The sequence below is a fragment of the Falco biarmicus genome, chromosome 1 (genome assembly GCF_023638135.1).
Source record: "Falco biarmicus isolate bFalBia1 chromosome 1, bFalBia1.pri, whole genome shotgun sequence".
Taxonomy (NCBI): Eukaryota; Metazoa; Chordata; class Aves; order Falconiformes; family Falconidae; genus Falco; species Falco biarmicus.
The window spans coordinates 114835109-114859226 of record NC_079288.1 but is presented as its reverse complement, the minus strand read 5'-3'; the positions used below and the strand labels follow the sequence as shown (position 1 = coordinate 114859226).

The following is a 24118-nucleotide window of genomic DNA, read 5'->3' as shown; positions in this document are numbered from 1 at the left end:
CCTTTAAATTTGTGTACCTAATGGTATTGCCATACAATTAACTTACAAGGACACATCACTTCGTGACACTGAAGTCCAAATAATGCAGAATACATCACTGCATTAACAACGGCAAAAGTCAGCTATTGTGATATGGAAGTGTTAACTGTCTAAGATAACAGAATAGAAGCATTTCTGTGCTAAATTCCAAAAGTTGGGTCAGGTAGAGACACACATACATGAGTTTCTAAAGACTGAACACAAACCCCTCTCTCTTCACTTTTTTGTTATAATACTTTTCATTTTTTCCATGAACAAATCATTTAGTGAATTACTTATTTCCTGAGCTTTTAAAAACTGGTGGGTTTGGGTTTTCTTTTTGGTTTTTTTGTTTGTTTGTTTGCTTGCTTTTTTAATATATTCAATAATACAGCAGCTAATTAAACTTTGTATTAAGATAGCTGACAGTAAATAAATCATAGACTCAACCTGGTCTTTAGACAAAAGCAAAGTCCCACATAAAAAAAATGTTTGCATTTCCTGCAGGCACATGACCTTATCTTCACTTAGTTTTACCTTGAAAAGAGCATACAGTTCCTCCAGTTCATCAATAGTAAAAGAAGTCTCTGTCACAATAGTTCGTACCTTTTGAAACACAACATAATCAACAGTTACGGATTTGAAATCCATGTCTCATTGAAAAACTAATTTAAATTATTTCAGAAACTGACTAACCTTAATCTTCGCACAGAACATTATTTCAGTACTTACCACATTGCGCTTTGTAGTATCTTCAAGGGTTTGGATAACTTTCAGCCTTTGTTTGAATCTCATTTGTTCAATTAAATCTGCTCGGATACTTCCAAATTTCTTAAAAGAGAAAAAGAACTGCAGTATAGCCTGTGTATTAATATTTGGAATAGTTAGCTTGCCTTTAATGGATTTGAGAAATTAATTTAATTATGTGATATACCACAAATGGTGTATTTAAAAAACTGCTGTTAAGGCATTTTCCTAGCATATGACAGAGTTACAAAGACTTCAGGAACACATCACTAGATTTTGTTTTTCCCAGTAACTTATTTTCATTTAATTTGAAAGGTCTTTATTAAGTTACAAATCCTCACATTTCAAAGCATAATCTCAGTAGTTAGAAACGTCTTGCTTGGCAAATCTCTATGAATAGATTTTTTCTTAACTCCTTCTGTAGGGTTTTATTTCAGCTTGTCCTGGAATATCTCTTAATTGCTAGATTTATATAGAGAGAAGATATTCAGACTAACTGGATCCCCACCAGCTGAGACAGCATACCAGTCCTTATGTTCACAAGGATCTGAAACCAAGTATGAAGAATGCAACTTCCATTTGGAAGTACGTTCTCTAAAGAGCCCAAGTCTTATGTTCAGAAGTTGTTTTTCCACAAAGCACATAACAGTTTCATGGAAGCTCCTGTATATACTACACAAGCATGCTAGGGAAAAACCTATTGGGAATAATATTCAATGTTTTCATACGTACAGGAATGTCTAATTCCTAAGGTGTATTTTTGTGAACTGTAAGCAGAAGTTTTGTGCCATCAAGAAAACACTAACATACTTAGAAATGCACAGATGACCAGCAGGAACAATAATGCTAGATGTCACATGTAAAACTAAGAGGGAGTGGCAAGATACACCTTCATAAGGGTGGATTTGTATTTCCAGCGCAATTGCATCTACAAAAGCAGGTCATAATCTGTTAGCACATTCTTGTGTGATCAAATTAACACTAAAGCTGTGCACCTTCATCACGGACCTTGGGAGGAAAATATGTTTCATGTGTTTGGAGTATTCTGCAAATAAAGAAGCCTTTTGAAAAAACGCAATCTAGATAAACATCCATGAATATCAAGCATCCCAGAGTTCAAAAAAACTTGAAAAAGAGTGGCTCTGAGGCCGCATCTATTCCAGTTATCAGGGCTTATTCTTTGCTCTGGAAGCCAAATAAGATGGTCTGTTCACATCCATACAAGTGAAAGTCACGTAGCCTACAGAAAAGGAAGGCTGCATGCAATTGCCTTCTGGGAATGGTCCCTTGCCCATGTTAACTTCCAAATCATAGGAAGAATTTCTGGAAGTGTGTCACTTGTTCTAGGTCAAAACTCTATCAAGCCTTTCAACAGCACAGACCTCTGAGTGTCAGCTGTTTAGTTAAAATGGCCAAGACGCAGATGCTACTACAGATGGAGCTGAACTTTTTAAGGCCTATTTTTTTCCAAATTAGCTAGACACACAATCAAAGGAATTAAGCACATTACAGCTCTGAATATGTGAGTCTACACTCCATTGACAGCTAGCGAGCTATGCACAGGCCTCTAAAGCTGTAGTGATTATGCATTATTTCAGTCACTTCTACTGTAATTATTATAATGCCAGGCTCTGTGACTTCTGAATTAATTGCAAAATTGAACAAAAAGAGATTTCTTACTGAAAAGTATTTTCAGCAAGTGAAAAAACTACTGGCAGGATAAAATGTATTTGTTATGTGTATTTCAAGAATGCCTCTCTTCTTTTAAAAGAAGTAGAAAGTCTGTTCAGTATCATCACAGAGAGGGGTGCTAATTGCTTAATTACCAAAAACTTCCTCTGAATTACTTCAGTTTTCACTGGAGACTTCTCACATATGCATCTGACATGATTACCTAAGAGCTGGACAGGATCAGAGCATGATGGAAGCTAGCTCTTCATAAAACAATCCAAACAGTTCGTTTCTGCCAGTGCTATGCCTTCACCAAGTTCTCAGACTCATCACGTTCCCACGACAAACAACATAGGACAGTCTGCAAGGGACATGTTTTTTTCCCTCTTGGGGAAGTGTGTGTCAGTTTGAGGGAGGGCAAAGGACTCCCCGCCAAAAAAGCACATTTTTTTCAGCTGTAGGTCAGATGGTTACCCAACAAGTACCTTTAACAGCTTAAATTCTAAAAAGAGCCAAGATATGCTTGCTTACCTGCTATTTTGCTCTTTGTAGCCGCATTAAAGCTACCAGTGAGTTCCCAACCTTTGAGTACACACAACTAACTGAGGAACATAACAGTCATTGAGTAACAGATGTCTTGAAGTTTTTTTATCTTGATAGTTTACTGTTGAATTGTTGGGATTTTTTTTTTTTAAAGTAATCAAATCAACCAACAACGACTCTCCCGAAACTAATTCTCTCTTTACAACTAACTCCTGCTTTCCTCACAGCTCTTCACTTCCCACGCCATTTGTTTTGCCTAACTATACTGGAGTACAGCTGGTTATTTATCTAGAAAGAGCTACAAGGTTCTGTGCTGCATAAGCCCCACAAAGACAGACTGGCTCTGCATGGAGTCAGGTTATTTATCTAAACGCAGTTGAGCCAGTGCAAGCTGTCTTCATGATGAGGAAATCTGAAAAATACAAGGGACACAATTTCACAATAAAAGTCCTTCTCCCCATTCTAACACTGTGTGAAGGAGAATATACATCTACCTTGATGCAGTTTGCCCTTCAGCGTAGAATACACTATGGACTACCTACCTCCTTAAACAGGTATCATGTTATTAAAGCAAGGTGGGTTTAGGGACATAGGAAGTGCCTCTGAAACAGCTGTCATATTGCCAAGTATGAACCTACACCTTGAACTAAAAATACTAATTTTTACACACAAGGGTAGAAAAAAGGAAATTAAGGAGTAACTCTTTATAAAGTTACTCTTTAATTATTATAAAAAAATTAATAGCGTAATCATCAGGGGGATTTTAACTGATGGCTTATTTTTTAAATTTAAGGACAATGAAGCTGGTTTGCAAATTATAGGTTTTTTGCAGGCTTTATTCTGTGCTTTACAGATATTGGTTGTTACCAGCTACTTTCACTTGAAAGTTTTTTTAGCTTTGGTGATAATATAGAAGCTAGTGGCCCACGATCATAATCAACACTTGCCAGAAAAAAAGGTAAAAGAAAGTTCCACTAATAATAGAAAGGTCTTCTGAAATCATATAGATTTTACTAGTATTTCAGTTTGGAAAAGCATGAAAAAGCTTAGATGAGAATTAACCTTTTCTGAATTACAAGGTCAGCCTTTTGTTTGTAAATCACTTTTTGGTTGTGGGCTGCTCTCCTTTGATTCTGCAAGCTTCTATACAAAATAGCTCCAGTTAAAAGAAAAAAAAGACTAAACCCTCTCCCCTACCCCATTTCAGACTTCTAAGATGAGTCTGTATTGCTTTTATGTTCTTTCAGTTCCAAGCAAAGCCAAACTACAGAGCATCAAATTCCTCTGTAAAGCAGAACTAGTGTGGGTTGGCAAGTTCCTCTTAAGAAATCCTATCCTACCTCATAGGAAGACCTGATTAGTCTGAAGATATCCACCTCGGGATAAGGCTCTACATCATCACTGAGCAGTGAGTGAAGATGAGGAATGGGTGGAAGAGTGCTGTCCTTATTAGTGACGCTGTCCAAATATCTGGTGGGGGAAAAAAAAAAAAAAAAAAAAAAGAAATGAGGAACCCAAGATTCATTTGTAACTCCTCCCTTCTGAGAGTTAATAGAATAAGGGTTACATATAGATTATTAAATGTAAAAATGATCAAGGTGCTCTCTACTAATGAACTACATGATTTTTTGACATCAGTAATTTGACAAAGCCTAACACTGCTTTTTCTCAAAGAAAGGTAAGGTAACACTGGTAATTCATTATCCTTATAAAGAAAGAGCTGAGATACTGCTAGTCACAAACAAGTGGCTTACCGAACAGGTTTGTTGCTTCTGGCTGTTTAAATATGCTAAGAGAATTACAACACCAAGGGAACAAGGGTCAGTGTGCTTTAGTCTACATACCCTCCTGTCCTGCTACTGCCCAACCTCGCTGCAAGGGGCTTTAGGGGCTTGTTCCTCCCATTGGTGCAGCTTCTGTAGATCATCTATCTTCTACCTTGCAGCTGCAGAACACTTAAATCCTCAGCAAGCACTGGGGCTTACTTCAGAGAAAACGTAACCATAGTCTTCCTTAATCCCAAAGAAATTAGAAACAGACTTCAGTAAGGCTATCTATACTAATGAAACTTATTAGGAAAAAAATTTCCAAAGTTTCAGCAGCATATTGAAAACTAAATACTACCACCAAACATGAGGAAATCAGAGATTACACTCAGCAGTATCAGATTGTATTAAAGGACTCAATCTGTTTTATTTATCAGCCTCCTGTTTCACTGAAATCTATTCATTCAAGAACCTACCCAATTCTTCTGAGTTCTGTTTAGTCCATTCCCAAAACAATTTCCCTTGAGCTCAAGGCTTTTTCTTAGCAGTGTTCAAAAGGTAGCAGGCAAAAGATGAAGTAACAAAACCCATGTCATCAACTGAAATAATCAATCAAAGTAAGTTTCTATAACAAGGTTTGGGAAGTTTATTTGAATGTCTTGAAAGAATAATTTATATCCTGTTGGTCACTTAATGTTATTTTTAGATAATGTAAAGAGTACCTTATATCAGTGAAAGGGCACTGTAAGCATGTAAAAGATTAACACATACTGTCCTGGTTTAAGCTGAGTATTTCAACATAGAACACCACAAATCAGAAAAGTAAGCAAAAAGAAAAATAAAATTAAGAGACTTTATTTTCTGTAATAAATACCTTCCCAAGACTGTCATGGCTTCTCCATCATCTTTACAGTTAAGCAGCTTGTCTACATTAGCATCGAGGACAGCAAGCGCTAATTGAAATATCACCTTTATTCCTTCACAGAAGAAACAATCCACAACAACCACTGCACTTTCAAATGGCATTACACTGAGGAAAAGAGTGAGGAACCAGGACAGGGAAATGGTGGATATTACACCCAAGTCCTGCATGCAGTCATAAAGCTGTGGAACATAGTCACGAGCCAGCTCTTCAAAGACACCCTGATCCACCAATGCTCCTGTTGAAAACAAATAAGGTTGGGTGTCCATTAATTTGGGAGCAACTGACCACATCACCACTTAGAGGAGAAAAAAATATATACATATACATTCTCTCTCTATAAATACAAAATCTAAGAATATTCTACATGATGCTCACACACATTTTCTCACTTTCAGATGAACAACGATTCAATTTGTATGTACAGTTCAGCAGCTGAACAGAATCTATAGTATGTTTTTTTGTTTTAATGATACATTTTGTAAGAGCTAACAAAGGATCAGTTTGGCCTAACACCTACAGAAGTTATATGATGGCTTAGTACTTACCATTACTAATTAGAGTAAGACTTCTCAGCATCACCTGTTGGAGGAGGCCACGGTGACTGTAAGGATTTGGATTTATTTCAAGAGAACCCCGTGTTATACATAACCATGCTATAACATCAGTGTTTTAATCAGTCCAGGAAGAGTAATTTCTAAGGCTGGATAAGTATCTCAAGCATTTGTGAGCTACAGTAAGACAGTTCCCACGATAAACTGAAGAGCCATTCACTTCCGTATACACAAGGAGACAGTCATCTGACAACAACAGCTTTCAGATACTTGTGCCCTTTCAAATCAGAGGTAAACAGGCACAAAGACTTCTACTGCAAATTGCCAAAGCTTCCGTATCCACCTTACCTTAATCAGGATCATCTGAAATTCAAATTTTAGCCTTCTGTCTGTTTTTTATTTACTTTAAGCCCACTTTAGAATGCATCTTATCCTAAGTAAATGAAAAACTATTGGCTATCACAGTATCTGTTTAGGGAATTATTTCTATGCTCCTGAACAAACTGTCTTGCCACTGGCATTTACAGTTGCATCTGTGCTACACATACATCTACACACATGGTTGTTTCAGTACAAATAATACCAATTAATTTGCTTAAATTTTAGAAAATTTCTCCATAACATACCAACAACTCTTGTGTTGTAGTAGTCAGGTAGCATACGTTCACACAGAGCCACCAGCAGCCAGAAAGCTTCCTCCTCTTTTGCATAAAGGAGGAGTACTGAAGTGACAATATTCATAGCCTAAAAGAGAGAGAAATATAAATTGCTAGACCCATTTATTCAATATGTACCACAGTAACTGGGCAGGGAAGTGGTTACTAGGGTTAGGAAATTAGCTACATCTCCCCCTGCAGACCCCAAACTCTTCAAGTATTTTCCTGTAAAAACAGTAGGCAGTGGTTTTTCCAGTGCGCAAAGGAAGGCTTAAGAAAGCCTCAAATAGCTGATGAAAAATTGTCAGCGTGTTGGTTTTTTAAAAAGGAAAAAGTAAATCAATATTTTTTTCATAATCAAGGGCCTACTCAGGTGTGCAAGCATCTAGTTACACTGCTATTGATATTCTGCCAATAGGTGCTCTGGGGAACCGGGGTCTGATGCAGACAAAGTGTGTCCTACAGCACTACCGATGGCCGCGGCTGCACCATCCCTTGCAGAGGCAGTCTGCACTCCCCGTGCTTTATGCTCCTACAAAAAGGTCAAGACAGCATCTGAGAATGCAGGCAAATGCCTATAAGAGTGTCAGCCGTGAACAACCAGAGCATAGCGAAACAGAAGTCTCTTCTGTTGCTTACTCTCCACGTTTGATTGTGTACCTGACAGTTTTTTATGGCCTGTTCCGCTCCATTTCAAATATCACAGCATCGTGCAATGACCTCTGAATTGTTTGCTTACAACCTTTGACTAGACCTCCGTTAGTCTGAAGAAATGAAGTATTTCAGCACCATTTTCTTCTCAGTTTGCCTTCTAAGGAATTAGCTACTCATTTCAGATCCTGTAACATTTTAAGACTCCAGTCTGATCATTATCTGTTTGAAACAGCAACTAAGGTTTCAACTGAAACTCAGAACAACGCTACAACTCTGTCGAAGTCTATGCTACTCCTTTTTATCTTGTCTACCAATGTATTAAATACTTCAGTGCCTGATTTCTCACTGTAACTGTGCGTGAGCATTCGGAATGCCACGAACCAAGGCCCAAGGCTATTAAAAATTACTGTGACAGCTGCAAGAAACAGAATCACAGTGTCCTTCTGAACAGCGTCACTGTTCCTCTGTTAAACAACCTTTACAAAAAGCTATTGTGGCTATTACTTAATATTACATTTGTTATTAAATAATTTATTATGGTATCTGTTAGAGTTGCTTGTACTTTCACTTACTCATGTTGTAACTAGGAGTCTTCACAGTCAGACATTAATCAGGCTTCTTAATACTCATGAATTCAAGCTTCCTTTTTGCAAAAATAGGTAGCAAGACCAAAAAATAACCCACAGGGGCCCAGGCGGTAAGTCAAAGTTACATCGCAAGAAGGAACGATTTGCACCCAGAAAATGCAGTGATCTGAATCACAGGCACAAGAACTTCAAAATCATACACTGGTTAGCATTAACTCTACTGATACACGGTTGTGATGCACAGTGATAAGATATCTTCTAGGGTGCTTTATTTTATTTTATTTAGTTTTAGCTTATTTTTGAATGATTTAATGACATCATTGAAAAAAAGTAAAGTTGGTTCTGGAGGGTTATTACAGCTAATACACTGAATAAGTAGGTAAAAATTTAAGGCTGAACAATAAAAGTTTGTTGTTGGTTTGTTTTTATTTTTTACTTAAAAGAAAAGAACGCTTCTTCAGGGTCCATTTGTCATTTTCTGTAGATGCACATCAGGATAGCTCTATTATCCTCTGTCCGTTCTCTAGGTTATGGGCAGAAAATATGCTTACAGAAAACTATGCACACCTCAGCATGTGCTGCTAATACTTCTGTTAGAGTAGGTCCTTGTGTCAAATCCCTCTGAACTCAGCATTACTGTAATTCTGCGGCACTGAGGCTTTACCTCACACACAGCATTATACATGTATTGTACTTTACACAGCCAAATGCTTGTCTACATGACTGAAGAAATAAGCATAAGGAAACTGACAGAGTGCCAAGGCATTTCAATTACCTGACAATATCCTATGTTTGGATTTCTAAAAGCATAAGCTGTCAAGACTCTCCTTAGAGCAGCAATACCCATCTCGTTCTGGAATGCAGGGTGTTCTGGAAGGGAGCGGTGCAGATCCCTCTCTATCTCTTCTGTAGCAAGATTATACCTTCCCATTGATTTCTCCACTAGGTCCTCATAATAGCCGGGATGAGTGGCCATTTCATTAATGGCTCCTGAGAGCGGGAGAACAGTATTAAAACAAGAAGAAAAAAAGCAAGGGTTAGCAGATACAGTATCTCAGCACTACGATCTTCTGCTACCCTTTCATCTTGAATGTCACCAACAAGAACTTTGAAAAAAAAAAATATATGAAATGTTATTTTTGTAAAGGTGATAAAAACCACAAAGGATGTACTTAGGTGACTGAGGTATAACCCCTTCTTGTCTTCTCCTCTACAGGCATTTTATAATGAGGTTGAAAAGGAAGAAGATAAGCATCTCCCTCAGCTGGAACAAACCAGCTATGCAGTCACATGGTATCATGAGCTCTCTCTGCAGCTGGCTGTGGGTTTGACTATCCTAAATAACTCAAAACATGCCTCTGAGAAAGCTACGTGCCCCGAGGAAGAAGTAAATTAATGCTTGGTTGCAGAAAGTATGGTATGTCAGCCAAAACAAGAGACAGGAACTCCTGAGCTCTATTCCAGCTTCTGAAAATGACTGTCATCTTGGGTAGAGCACTTAGGCTGTCTTAGGGATACTATTGCATGCTCACAGAGTGGCTAGGAGATTTCACTGCTGACTTTAGAGCTTCTCTGGAAATGAAAATCTCAGCAGTGAAGGAAATCAAGCATCAGTAGCACAAAGTAATGCACGTGGAAGGTACTAATCATACATAGACCATGAAAATCAGTCCAAACTAGCTATTAATCACACACAGGACAGATCTCTGCATTCCTGTGTATATTGTCTGAAAACATTTGTTTAATGCCCAACAGCAAAGAGAAGATGTACAAAATTAAGCACTGTTAGGGAAGAAACAGAAAAACCAGAAAGCGTCATTAGATCACCACGTAAAGTCCTTGGTTTGCTCATATGGAGTGGGTACCTGTGGTAACTATCTGGGGAGGGGCAGAGCTACAGGTGGCATACAGTAAGTGAAAGGTTATGAAGAAAGCCTGAGGTATGGACTGATTTCCATATGACTAGTAGCAAAACGAATAAAATTCTTCAACTTTGGAAAAAGTTTAAGGGGACATAGATCTAAAGAATTCTTCATGGTAGATGGAAGATGGACAGAAATATTTTCTCACCATTTTTCACATACTGAGGGCACCTAATAAAATGGTCGAGTAACTTTTTGTTACTATTATTAAAAAACAAACAAACAAAAACCATAGCGGTTCCACGCAACATGCTTAAGCTTTGGAATTCCTTGCAACAACTTGCTGTGAAAGCCAAAAGCTTAATTGGATTCAGAAATTATTAAATAAATGGGAAGTAGGCCTGCTGGTGGTTGTCGAAGCCCCTAGACTGCTGACTGTTGGTAACATTCTTCCCTAATTATTAGAGCCTGTTTGAAAAAGGGTATTTACTGGTCTAAACAGAACTCCTGTCTAAACCAGTGTGGTGCCTGCTAACAATCGCAGCCTTACTTGCTCCAAATATTTTTAGATGCTTATGATCTGCACCTTTAAATATCTTTGAAATCCTTCCTTCCCTCACACTTTTGCTTGTACCCCACATTCAAATGAATACCTACCTGAAAACAGTAGCCAAAGTTCCCCTCTCATGCTTTCTGGAATGCCCTTCAGCACAAGGTCTCTGGTTTTCTCTGTACGATACATACAGACCCCCTGGCCATATTCAGCAAAGTGAATCTTCCAGGCCTGTTCCTTCAAAAACTCTTTTGCCTACAAGCAAAGAAAGGCAGGTATAAAGATGCAGCTTCTCTTTCTAACACTCCGCCCCACTGAAATGCTAACTGCTAAAAAGCTGCAACATCCTAACTTTCCAAGCAAGCAAGAAGTAACTTGGCTACAATCAAATTCTTTTCTTAATGGGCTGCCTCCTCCCATTTCTTAGTTTTTATGCCAGCAGACCTTGCTGTTAAAAGAATATTGTTGAAGCAGTTGTACTTAAGAGCAGGCATACAGCCTTTCCTTGATTTACATCCAACTTTGCTTTTTAAACATAGTGCAGTTGGTTTTGTTGGTAAAATGGCAGCATGTTTAACACTTTATTTCTGTGAAAAATACTGCCTCTTAACTGTCTGTGGCAGAACGAAACTCTTCTGGGCCAGAAACATGGATTTTAAAGAAAACATAATTTAACAACTTTTTCCGGTCAGGTACAGCACTCTGAAGTGTATTTTACCAGCTTGGGATTGAACTCCTCAGGCGACCTTCGCCTATACATTGTCATTAAAGCTTGGGTTGCTGTTGGAATGCCATTGTCATTGAGATTGAACTGGCGTTCTCCCTCCGACTCAGAGCTGAGGCTTTTATGAGGACTGGCAGAAATTAAACTACTCGATCTTGTGAACACCTGTAGAAAGCAGTCACAAGCAATAGAGACATGGAGCTGAGCCAGCATCTGGACTTTTTACTTCATTTTACTTCAGAATTATTACATGCCAACGGCTAACAAAAACTGAGCAAATTCAGTCACCCAGGTACTTTCACAGGCTGAGCATATGACAGCGGAAATTAAACCAGTATAGATGAATGAAATTGTTTCCAGTTTCTCAACAGCTACCCCACCCCCCTAAAAAAAAAAAAAAAAGTAATCAAATTATGTAATTACAATTGCTAAGGTAGCGTTAACTTTAGGTAGTTCTGGGCAATTAAATCAGCTCCCTTGGTCTCCAGTCAACATCACAGGATTGTTGACTCCCCAGATGGCTCCTTGACCATCCAGAATATCAGACTTATATAAAATACGTATTTATGTATGTGTGCGTACACATACACACATGCCTTTGTATATATGTTCATATAGACATACATTAAAAAAAGTTTGCTTTCCCACTTAAAAAAATGTCCTATAGAAAATTCAACGCTGTCAGATTGTGATTTGGAAGAAAAATATTTTGAAGAGAAAGGATTTTCTGACTTCTCAAGCAACTTTGAAAATTTATCACAGGATGATCTCATATAGCAGTTCACACCAAATGCCTGAAATTTAAATGCATGTCTACCTATGTAGTTTTATTACTAAATATAATAATAATGCCGGCAATTATTAATTTGTGTTTCTAGTTCAATGGGTAGAATATGTAGATCCATTAAGGGCAAAAGGCAAGACAAAGTTTCGGCATTATACAGATATGCAATATATGCCCTGGTATACAAGTACAACACACTAATTACACCTCACCATTCACAAAGTAAAAAAAAAAAATCTTACTTTTAAGATTTACATGGCAAACAGGGTAGGGCTACTCAGCACAGTACTAAGGTATGGCTTGGTACAACCTTGGGATGTGAGATCACCTACATAAAACCAAAATGATACACTACAAACCCCTTTTCTGCTTTGAGACCTGATCTGCTAAACTTTGCTGGGTTTAACAGATCAGACAAGGTTGCGATATGAAGCACCTAAATTTCATACATAAAATCTAGGAATTCAGCAGAAGCCTTTATATTCAAAGTGTCTGAGAAACATTTACCTAGTCATATCTTTTAAGAACCATTTACTTTGCATAGATAAATAGGGAGGTGGTTCAGAATAGGGCCATCTGATGTCCAGGACAGATTTATTTGCTTTCAGGGTTTTTTTGAGTGTGTTTTTTGTTGTTGTTGGTTGGCTGGTTTTTTGTTAGTTCAAACGTTCCAAAATTTGCTAGCAGTGCACATGCAAACTTGCTCAGCTCAGACATCGTTTTCTGAAGAATCAAAGGATGAGATTTAGCAGCTAAAGTCTTCTATAAGAAGTTTCATATCAACTGATTATTTCTTCAAATTTTCGAAATTCCACAATTACATTTTGACTTGGACAAATTGATAGATATTAAACAGTATTATTCATTTAACCAGTTAGTTAACTATGACAGTTTCCCACAAAATTACTGTAATTTCACAACGTGGCAGCAGGAGTTAGAGGCGCTCTTCCACAGCAATAGTGATTTCTCTTAGGTCTAACATGGAAAGAACAGATATCCTAATCCTCACATTTTAACTGTTCAGCCTAAGGAAGCTAAAGGCATTAACACAAAAGACATTAACAGAAAACATTTCTGTGTACAAAGGTTTAGCTTTACATAAACTTAAAGGGTTTTCCTGGCTTCTCTCTCTCCATACACCAGTTAAAATCCCTTCTTCTAGTAAAAAAACATGGATTCATGTTGCTCCACATACCTCATCATCTGAGCTGATATAGCTTCCAGAAATATTTTTTTCCAAGTATATTTTTGAAGTGGTTTGTTGCAGGAAGTCTGAGATCCTCTGTACAAGAAAGTCTCTGTCTTTCAAGTTGGCAAAGAGAAATGTCATTCTGTTTTTCGTGCTGATTGATAATGGGCTAGGCAACACACTGGAGCTGTCTGCCTTTTCCACTATTGTCACCTAAGGAGAAACAGTAGCTACAGCTTAAGATCTTTCATTAATCAAGTTGCTTAGTCTAAGAAAGAATCTCAACACAATAAACCCACACCCCTTCCTCCTTATATTGGATCACTATGGACATCCCTCTGCAGGAAAACAGGATTTGGACGCAAGGACTCACAAGTCTGAAAGATGAAGGCTGACATCCCTCAAAGAGCTGGCTTCAGTACATTCTCCAGTAAAACTCCTTTGAGCTACTTAGTTTATTTTCCTCAGGCTTTATTTTAAAAGAATCAGTAAAACAAAATTTCTTCTGTGGGATGCAGATCTATGGGCTTTCTTGTAGGACCTTCAAATCCCTCTCCTGCTCCCCAACACCAGCACAGGCTGAACCAACAGAGACTTTTGCTTACTTTTTATTGCCAGTATATGTGAACAAGCCATTTTTGGGACAACGCTCCTGTTCTGCTATACTGTAGTGGCATACTGTGATAACAACCGTCATTGCAACTGTATTTTCACAGTACATAGAAACCTGCAACAAAGGGAAATGAACCCCATGTCTTTCCTTACAAAGGAAAACATCTAACCGTGTGAAGTGGTTTCTGTTTGGCCTTCAGTTGTTAGTGAAATTGTCACTAATCTAACTGAACTCCAACGTGTAAACAGTACTCACACCGTAATCTAGTGAGTACAGGGCATCAGTTCCCCGAGCTTTTGGTAAAGCGTATCGGTACAAAGAGATTTTAGGGTTAAGTCATACACTGTGGGTGAATTATGTAACAGCTGTGTGTTATACATTACCAATTATTAGCCTTAAATAAAAAAATCAAGTCTGTGCAGTTCATACATTGAACAAAACAGAAATCACAACCATAAGTACTTCTAACCAGTGCTTTTATGACTTTAAATAATTCTCTAGGTAATGAAAACCGTCTTACTGCCTTCAGGCTAGAAGAGGGCACATTTCAGTTTATTAGGACCTTTAATTTTGCTTTTGCTTTTTTTTAACTTTTTTAAAAATAGTAATCAGCGGTAAGGCATTAGTGCTATAATATTAGTAACTCTTTAGCTAAAAGGATAGGATAACCATTTTTCACACAACATTTTCTTTGAAGATATATTTGAAGACTGCAATGCACAGCTCAGGTGATAAACCACTTCTCTGTCCTTCCAACTTCCTCTTATGTGTCTGTTAACTGCAAATCTATTAGTTATTAATTTACTTAAAGCACCTTCACTGACAGCATATTGAAAATAGCTAAAAGGTGTTCCTATGTAATTTTTCTGTTCCACTCTAAAACTGCTTGAGCGTTATCAGCACAAAAGACAAGTTTGAGAGGCACAGGGCAGACATTGTGGTAGTCAGCATGCTCTGCTGTCATGAGAGCTGGCATCCACTTATTTCCTATTCAAGCAGAGACGTGTACATATCTATAGTGCTGATCTCGGAGACTGCACCTACTGGGTGCAGCGAGCAGTGCGGTCAGCCACTGAAAAGCGTCTCTTCCGATCATAATTTCTGAATCGATGCTTTGTTATTGTCTCATCTGTCAAAACATTTCCAGGATATCAGAATACTGGAATTAGGTTAGGGTCTGGCCCAAAGCTTTAATTAAATAGGAAGCTTCCTTTTAATTATTAAGAGTACTGATCAGTTGTTCTGAGGACTGGTGCTACCCAGTGTGTTACTGTTCTCCTTGCTGGTGCTGAGAGTTCACACAAAAGCACTCATCCCTTCAGCTATTTCTTTCTCTTAAAGCTTTAGAGCTGTTTTGAATCCCATGCTGCTGCAGCTGTGGTTATCAAAAGCAGTTGCTAAATATGCATCCAGGAAAAGAGGTCTTGTTAAATACACTTTGTTCTCCTCCTCCACTTTACCTGGAGGACTGTCGTTGCCTTGGCGTTCCAGACAAACAGTGCAACCATAATCTAATGTCTCTTCTCAAATAACCAAAGTCATTGCAACACACTGTGGAGAAGCTGTACTTCAAAGTTACCAAACAAAGACCATTTGTTTTTACTCTTGATGATTTGTGGGGGAAAACAGTGCCTTGAAATACTCCACAGTTCTTCAGTCAAGCCAAACTGTCCTTGGTTACATCAGCTTTGCTACTATTTCCAAGACTTACTTTACACATTTTTCCATGAACCCACAAATCAAGTCAATCAAAAAACCTCCCCAACATAATTTTTTTTTACTGCATCAGTCTTAAATACTGTTTACTGAATACATGTTTTAAGCAGCCAGCTTTAAAAAAGGGAAGCACACCAACTTGTAAAATGCTGACAAATGTTTTCCATACACAGGAATAAATGGTTGCAAGTCTGTATGAAAAGAAAATTCCAATCTTTAGGATTATGAATCTTTTCTTACATTTGACAAAAGCAAATTTTATCTGACAGATTCTTTAATAGAAGGTCCACTCATTAGTCTAGGAAGTTGTATCGTCTGTGCCTCCCTGTGAGGCACAAAAATCATACCATGGGGCTGTAAATCAGAATATAAGTTACAGAAGAGGAAGGACTCATAAGGGTTGTAAAAACTGACAGAGAAAGCTCCCTGTGAATTTTAGTAGTAGGAACTTTGAACTAAGACACACAGTCATTAAATATTACTTAGAAAAAATCAGAATAGTATGCTCACAAGAGATTAAAGGGATGAAAGGAGGCTTTCCTCCAATGAGAAAAACATCAAAGCTAGAATGCAATTTCCAACAGGATATTGCCTTATTATTTGCCCTGTAAATTTACAAATACTTACCTCTCGAAGAGGGATAATAAGGCTGCACAAGTTCTCGTCTTTACTAGTAAAGCAAATGTAGTTTGTAGAGACAAACATCTGACCCAAAATATGCATTTTGTTGAATGGAGTCCAGAGAGTACAGTCTGTGTGTCCATCTAATTTCTCATCCTTGGGAAGTCGGAACAATGCACGGTATCGCTCACTCTTTGCTCTGGCATCAAGATCCCTAAAAAAACCCCAAAAAACACATCACAGAAAGCTTTTCTTGTTTTAAGAAATACATAATACATTTTAAGATACAGTTTACAGAAATCATTGCAAGCTACCTATAACATACAACTCAGTTAAACACTGAGTGTACAGCAAAACAGTGGAAACAGTTTGCGTATAGGGGATGTGTAGTCTTCGCTGCTGGAAGATTCTAAAACTACTTGAAAAAAAATCTGCCATGAATGACAGATACATCGATTGTGATTTCTCGGAGAAGACAGGCTGGATCATCTTTTCATATTCAGTCCTACTTTCTGCGAATATATACAGTGAATCCATTTATTATTAAATAACACATGACTCCGTTCAATACTACACCAAAAATGCTTCTTTGAGGCTTATTTATTAACATGATGGAATCCTCGAGGCTAGAGTTTGTTAACAATTTCAAGACTTAGTGTTGATAATGCATTCAGTGCAAAACACTGAACAGTTAGAAAGACAAATCTAAGTGACATAATGCATGTCAGGTGTCACTAAGTAATGAAAAATCAAAAGCAGCACTGGTTACAATTCCGTATGTTCACATGATCAACATAAATAATGAAAAAATTAACAAGAAACTATCAAATCGCAGTGTGGTATCTATAAAGGAAGCAGAAACACTTTCCAGATAATTTTTCAGCGCTTACAAAAAATGACATAAAATTCTCTCTCTGTTACCTAAAGTAAGTTCTAGATAAAATTCATCACCTAGCATAATTTTTCAATTCCCGTTATAGGGCCAAGTATGCATGTTAGACGCATGTCTTAATAACACTTCAATCGCTTTGCTACCTTCCCCTGGTAACATAAAAGGGCCTTACAACAGATACCTAATGCAGCCAGTGTCAAGAGATATGTTAATGAGCTTCTGAACAAATGAGAATTTGGCTCAAATATGTTTCTTTTATTTTTGTAACACACTCGTATTCAAATGTTTTCCCTTTCTTATTTCAAACAGGAAACCAAGTAATCATATTTAAAGAATTATTCACATTTTGCCACTGCTGGAATCAATCATTCCTTTTGGAGTAACAATAAATGGCAGCAATATTAAAAAACTTTCAGATAAAATCCTGCGAGTAAAAGGACTGAGGAGAAATAAATAACTGAGAACCAGTGCTACCTACCGTTTTAGTGCAGATACTTTTTTGGGTGATTTCTTTTTCAGTTTGGGTAATGACCTATCTTGTTCAAATCCCTCATTGTCCAAAAGCTGTCGCATAGCTATATTGGCAAGCTGTTCCATGAGTTTAAAGGTCTCACTGATATTAAGGAATACTGAGAAGAAATGTTCACTTGACCTTGTGCTCACTTTGATCATATCAGGGAAGAGCAGTGTTGCATTCTTCTCAAGTTGAGTGATATCGACCCAGCGGATAACTAACTTTGCTGAACAGATAAAAAAAAATAAATTCAGTACAAAAATCAGCATATTCAAAACCATTTACCTTCCTCTTCCTATAAAATGTATTCAGCTGAAATTTTCTTGCATCTTGAAAAGCAGGGAGAGCATAAATAGACCCAGCTTGTACAAACAAACTATGATCACCTGACAAACAGCAAACAGCAGAGTTTAAATATCCTTTACTTCTGTGCAGGACACTACACAAAAGCATTACAAAGCTAGGAGGGCTAACATAATCTGTCATTGCCACAGCATGCACTCAGACTCTGATGCCCTCTTTTCCTGTGGAAGCAAAGACACATAGTCTAAACACATCAGACAGGCTTACGTTAAAAATTTCACATATTACAGTAATGGCAAGACCTTGCCTCTTCTTCCAACACTGCTACGGGTTAGGATATTGTCCTTAAAACAGGGACTAAATCTACATTTATTTTTGTCAAAATAAAAAAAAAAGCAAAAAAAAAAAGCAGCAAGCAGCCAGTCGTTCATTAGGGTATGCCTACACAGCTAAACAGAAAGACTTGGGATTGCTCCACACAGCTTAGAATTAACTCCCTCTGGAGCAGACTGCATCCACACTGTAGTTTTTGATCCTGGGTCTGCTCTAAACCCTTTGTGATGCTCTGGTGTTGTACAAGAAATAAATGTAGTATTTGAGGTTGCAAAATCTGCCAGAGTAGTACTGGAGGACTGTGTAAGAGCAGAAGTCATCAAAACTGGTGTGATTTCATCCCTATTCCCTTTTGGACACAGTCCCTGAAGTGAACATGCATCTAAACTATGCCCAAGTATTGTTTTACAGAGAACTACTCTAAGAAACACAAACCAAACGAGGGAACAAGCACACAGTCTGGCAGCATGACAGTCAGGAAACTGCCCCCTGCTCCTCTTTTCCTCAGCAACGTCTTTGCACCCCCAATGGTTCAGCAGGTGAACAGTAACAAACTACAGATTTCCTAACAGTTCTTAGATGCACAGACCACCACTCCACTGTAAAACGTACCTTCCCTGCCCATGAGGAAAGAGTAAAAGCAAAGGTGATTAATGCTGAGATACACCCAGCCCTGACGGGGAACCTTCCCCTTCCAGTAACTGCAGGAATAGTAGTTCACTAATTTCTCTTCTTCCGGCATCCCAAAGAGCTTGTGAAATTTTACTATGGCTTCCTTAAATTTTTCTGTATCGTCATCCTCCTTGATGCCATTGATTTTGTTGTACTCAGCGATGATGCCCTAGTAGGGAGTGAAAGAAGCACACAGCAGGTTAGTTGCCATGGGGTATCAGATATCCTTATCACCACTGCTGTCTGGGCTGGAGGCCACAACAGCTACTGCAATGTCAAGAGTCTTTTGCTTATGTCTCATGCTTCTGCTCATTCTTTTGCTTGTATATTTATTTACTTTATTCAAGTCTTTCTGATGTCCTTGCTCCCTAGCGGGCCTATGTCAAAAGCAACCAAAGACCAACCACTTGCCAGTACCCTGTTATTAACTAGCCTATCTCAAATACTCCTAACAACCTTGTAAAGCACCTATGAATTGTAATATTTTCACCTTCCGAGAAAACATGCTCCCTGAGGAGACAGGGATAGGATTTAACCAGAAAATTTTCTTTAAAAAAGCAAGAAAAAAGGATCTGTTACTCATTAGGGGAAATATCAAACAACTTTTATGACCCCTCCTAGTGGACCTCGAGCAAAAGAGAAAAGCAAGAGGAAAAAAGGAAATCTCCTGTTAGATTAACTGGCAGGATGGAAAAATCATTCACTTTCAGGTGCAGAAGACCATCATCAAATTTCAAGTGGCAGCAGTCTGGTGAAAAGCTGCTTTTTGATGCCTCAAAGACCACGGTACTTTTCCTTCTGTTCTATACTGAAGTTCTGGTCTATTCGCTTATTTTCCCCGGTTTCTTTTATGCCTCTTCTCTATTGCCTTCTGTATTAAAGTTATAAAAAGGATAGTGACTTCTTGCCTTCAGATTGCTCATTATTTACATGGAAAGCAGAGTATAAGACAGCAAACCATCATTCACATTAAGTATTTGTCCAACCCTAAAAAAATAACAATTTCCTTAAATTGTCACAAGACAGATGTCTTCTCGTAGAAGGTGTTTCCATGATCATCTATGGCCCTCATACCTGATTCACCAGTAAAACACAACCAGGGATTAGGACAGTTGGCTTACTACATGAAATGTTAAAAAGAGGAATGAGACAAAGCCAGTGCTGAGAATACACAGCAAGCAAGTACAGTAATATTGCTTACAATTAATCTCCTACCAAAATATTTATTTTTAGGTAATTCTTAGTGTGGATAAAGTACTTTTTACCAGTATAGCTACTATCTCTCCTATAAGGAAAAAAGTAATTCGGGTAAAACTGACCAAAAAAACCCCCCAACTCCAAAAAACCAACCAACCAACCCATTTAACCAGTAACTCCTAACACCTATATGAATTGTAAATGCCAACACTACAGATTTAACTACATAGAAGAGGGTAAGGAGACATTATACGATGAGTGTGTGGAAAAAAATATAAATAATTAAAGCTTTGCACTGGAAAAGCAGTTACATAGAAAGCTGTCAAAGTTTAAAACAGAAGCAACAGTGCAATTAATTTTAGAACATACAATGTTTGAAGCCCTGCCTATAGTTTTTATGTATCTACATATATTTTAAATACACTGCTATAGTTATTTATGTGCACTAATCCCAGTTTCCCTAATTTTTACACACATGCTGTTACTTAGAATGTGGCTTTCCTTCAAAAAAGGTGGAGCAGCCTGGAGACTATCAGGTCAAACTTGTTTAGAATTCACATCAGTTTTCCTTTCACAGTCACATTTATCATTAACAACATTAATAATAACATATTTAACTACCTGTATTTTTCCTCTGACAAATGTATTTATGTCATTCTCATTTTCAAAGATTGAAAGAGTTTGCAACAAATTCTGTTCAAGCCATTCCCAGTGTTCAGTGATTTCCTTCCTTGAGCAACCTGTATATAAAAAAAACACCCCAAAAGTCACAAAATAAATAATTCATGTCAATGTCCTCTTAATAATGAGCAAAAGACTAATAAGACCCGCCAGTAACTGGAGATGCAATATTTCACCAGGTGCTGTGTCCCTGGAAATTCCAAAATTTTCTCCCATAGTCTTTGATTTCATAATAAATAGGTAGCAAACTTCAAGATTATTCTGTGAGAAGCACAAGCTACTTATGTCAGTATCATGAACAAGAATCCCCTCACTTAGAATTCTAACAATAACGACACCAAGCTGCCCAACGTCACATTAAAGAGTTAGCAAAGGTATTACCTGCATCTGATAGGAACTGACAAAAATACCCGACAGCTATATATTCCACCATTGTTCCCTAATTCTTCACCATTACATATATTTATAAATTATGAAACAATTATAAAATTCTGAGAGTAAAAGCTGAAAAGGATCATTTTCCTGACAAGCCTATTACAATGTCTCCTCCTCAAAAGAACAGTGCTGAAAGACCTTTAAGAAAGCTGTATCTTTTCAGGGGAAGAGGGTTGTCAGAGGTGGTTACTTTTAATGATGAAAAAATAAACCAAGCTTTGATGACCCTAGTTTGCTTAGGAGATTAAAAGGGCTCAAGTGACATATCTTTGATACTGAGGAATCAGCATACATGCAGTCTGTAAAGTGATACAGAAAAGCAATAAAAAAGCTTCTTGTACGAACTAGAGTTTAGATATGCAAATTTTTTGATTCTATTTTACTTGAGATTGATTGTAATAAATACAACTTCCATTTTGACCCCATTCTCAACATCTTGCAGAACAAAGTTGCTGGTGCCTTTCAGAATCTCTGTGCCCACTTTGAAGCAAGGATAATTCAAGCACTCACAAAAAATTGTTCCCCCCCCAAAAAGGATGTTGAGGGAATTACCGGGCCATTGAACACATTTTCAGAAAACAAACATTACATGTTCACACAGGAACACCTGTACCTGAAGCTTGATTAGAAGTACCCCAATCCAGGCACGAAACAGCATCAGTACTTTTCATCAAACCAGATTTGGCTCATTTTACTCAGAACTAGCAAATAAATGTACCTACCTGCTAACTAATGCCTACAGACCCCAACCAAGCGAAGGGGCTCATGTGAAGCCACCATTAGAAAAAGGCTGAATTGCAAGCTGTTGCTAATACCGGCTTCAGCTCCACTACAGGCACAAATTGTCACATGCCTGTGCGTAAGCGTTTCCATGGTTTGCAGAAGAATTCAATGCAACAATCTCAAACACATACCAAACAGTTGTTTTCCTTATTGTTCAGCTACAAATGATGGGGGAAAATATTCTTTCTACAGAATACGGTAAGAGCTTTACACAACTCCAATGAAAGCAACAGAATGCAAAATTCTGTGCAACTTCCATGGGAATTTAACAACTCTAGCTGTAGTATGGATACATAAATCATGTTGCAGAACAGCTTGCATATGTAACCAATATTTCAGAACCACAAGTGATTTCCACTGCTGCTTCTCCTTAAAACTACTGGATGCAACCAGAACTTTCTGGAACTCAGGAGGTGGTCTGAAGACTAATTTCTTCCTGGCTTTTACACTGCTGTCAAAAGCAATGACGAAATACATGAGCTATGTATATAAAACTAGACTATCATCAGAAAAATTCCTCGTCTCTTGAACAGCAGTGACAAGCAGGGCAGACACTATTATGATGAACTATTTCTTAAAGCTGTCTATTTCTTGTTTGCGGTTCATAAATTATTTTTCATCCTTCCTTATTAAGCAGCTTTGGTTGATTATTCTCAACCTGTAACAAACCACCTCATTGTTTCTGTTGCTGTTTCTCTCCACTATGTTACTGTTTACTCTCCCAGTCTCATCTACAGCAGACCATGCAATCAGGCCAAAACCCGCAACACAGTTCTCATCAATTTAACATCACAGTCATCTTTCTCTTTGCTTTGTTCACTCAGGATTAAAAACCACTTTTCCGGCAACGCTTTACACTACAGGTCTATTTTAACTCTGTTACTGGCAATTCTTTGCCTGTCTTGCATATTAGAAGCGTTCTCCACTGTGCCATCATTGGCCTTTTAGGTAAATCAAGCAATACCTCTAACTCTCAGGGAAGGGAAAAAACATTTAACGCTGCACGTTGGAATACAGACCCTCAAGAGTGGCAGGAAATAAAAGGCAAAACGGCTGCAATGCGTAGAGTAGGCTACTAATCACTCCTTCCCTTCCTCTAAGTGGTACGCTCAGCTTATGGTATGCTCCATGTCTGAAACCGTGTAGTGCTGGCCAGCATCCCTGGCAGACCAAGCTATTCTCCTTGGCCTTCATGGAGGAAAGTAATAAATGTGTTAAACAGAAGTTGAGAGCTAAGGGAGGTCTAGACAGGAAAAGCTGGAAGGAGGAAGGATGCATGGTGCTGGAGAGAGGATGAGAAGGGCCAATTGCCTGGAAGGTGGGATGAAGTAACAGCATGAACAACACGGGAACGTCTCTGGGTGTCAAGGTTAGGTTTCTACCATCTGGGTTGGTTTGTCCAAGCTACGAGGTGAAGGTACAGAGGGAACGTGACCAAGTTCAGGACTAAGAAGAAAATTAAGAAGTCATATAAACATGCTTTCAAACACATTCAGAAGTATAATCTCAGTATTGTTTCAGTCAGTGCTTGAGGAACAGGAATGGCTTAACTTGAGACGTATGATGAGACTGTCACATCTGGTCTTTTCCTCCAAGTAGATACTTACCCGAGACGTTTATCTGTCAGCCTGAACTGCTGCCATTAACAGAATGCACTGCAAGAGAACCTGTAACACTTCAGAGAGCCTAAAATTGTTCTTGCAGGCTCAGGAGTGGACTGGCAAAACCTCAGTTTGTGCAGAAAGGGGGGAGAAAATAGCTACAGCTAGTAAACTCAACAGCATTCTAACAAAAGCTTGTAGCTTTGTTAACCAAAGCTCATGGGCTTTTGTGAAAACCTTTTACGAGGCATGTAATAAAATTTCAGTGTTGGTGCTTTAAAATAATCCATAATTCATTTTTTTTATCTGTAAAATACAGATTTAGAAACTTCTATGGAAATACATATAATTACCATTACCACAAAACCCCTACAGCAACGGTTCTAGACCTGATAAACACACAAAGCCACAGTAAGAATGACTGATTTTACAGGTGGAGAACGATCTAAAAAAGTTGTTCATTTCCAAACTGAAATTACATATGCCATCATTCTTCCCCCTAAATTGAGCACTAGCAGATTGGGGAT

General features: G+C 38.0%; 1 protein-coding gene across 4 annotated transcripts in view; it reads right to left on the bottom strand.

Moving 5' to 3' along the window:
• The window catches only part of TBC1D9 (TBC1 domain family member 9), a 55227-nt gene that overhangs the window by 12174 nt on the left and 18935 nt on the right, over positions 1-24118 (bottom strand). For all 4 annotated transcript variants that reach the window (XM_056362821.1, XM_056362812.1, XM_056362839.1 and 1 more), the window contains exons 3-15: positions 20713-20831; positions 18835-19063; positions 17551-17812; positions 16187-16394; positions 13237-13443; positions 11252-11422; positions 10638-10788; positions 8894-9108; positions 6848-6965; positions 5620-5905; positions 4320-4449; positions 751-849; positions 556-624 (exon numbers count right to left, since the gene is read on the bottom strand). In XM_056362821.1, the coding sequence (XP_056218796.1) occupies positions 556-624; positions 751-849; positions 4320-4449; positions 5620-5905; positions 6848-6965; positions 8894-9108; positions 10638-10788; positions 11252-11422; positions 13237-13443; positions 16187-16394; positions 17551-17812; positions 18835-19063; positions 20713-20831 (2264 nt within the window). The remainder of the gene's footprint in view (positions 1-555; positions 625-750; positions 850-4319; positions 4450-5619; positions 5906-6847; positions 6966-8893; positions 9109-10637; positions 10789-11251; positions 11423-13236; positions 13444-16186; positions 16395-17550; positions 17813-18834; positions 19064-20712; positions 20832-24118) is intronic.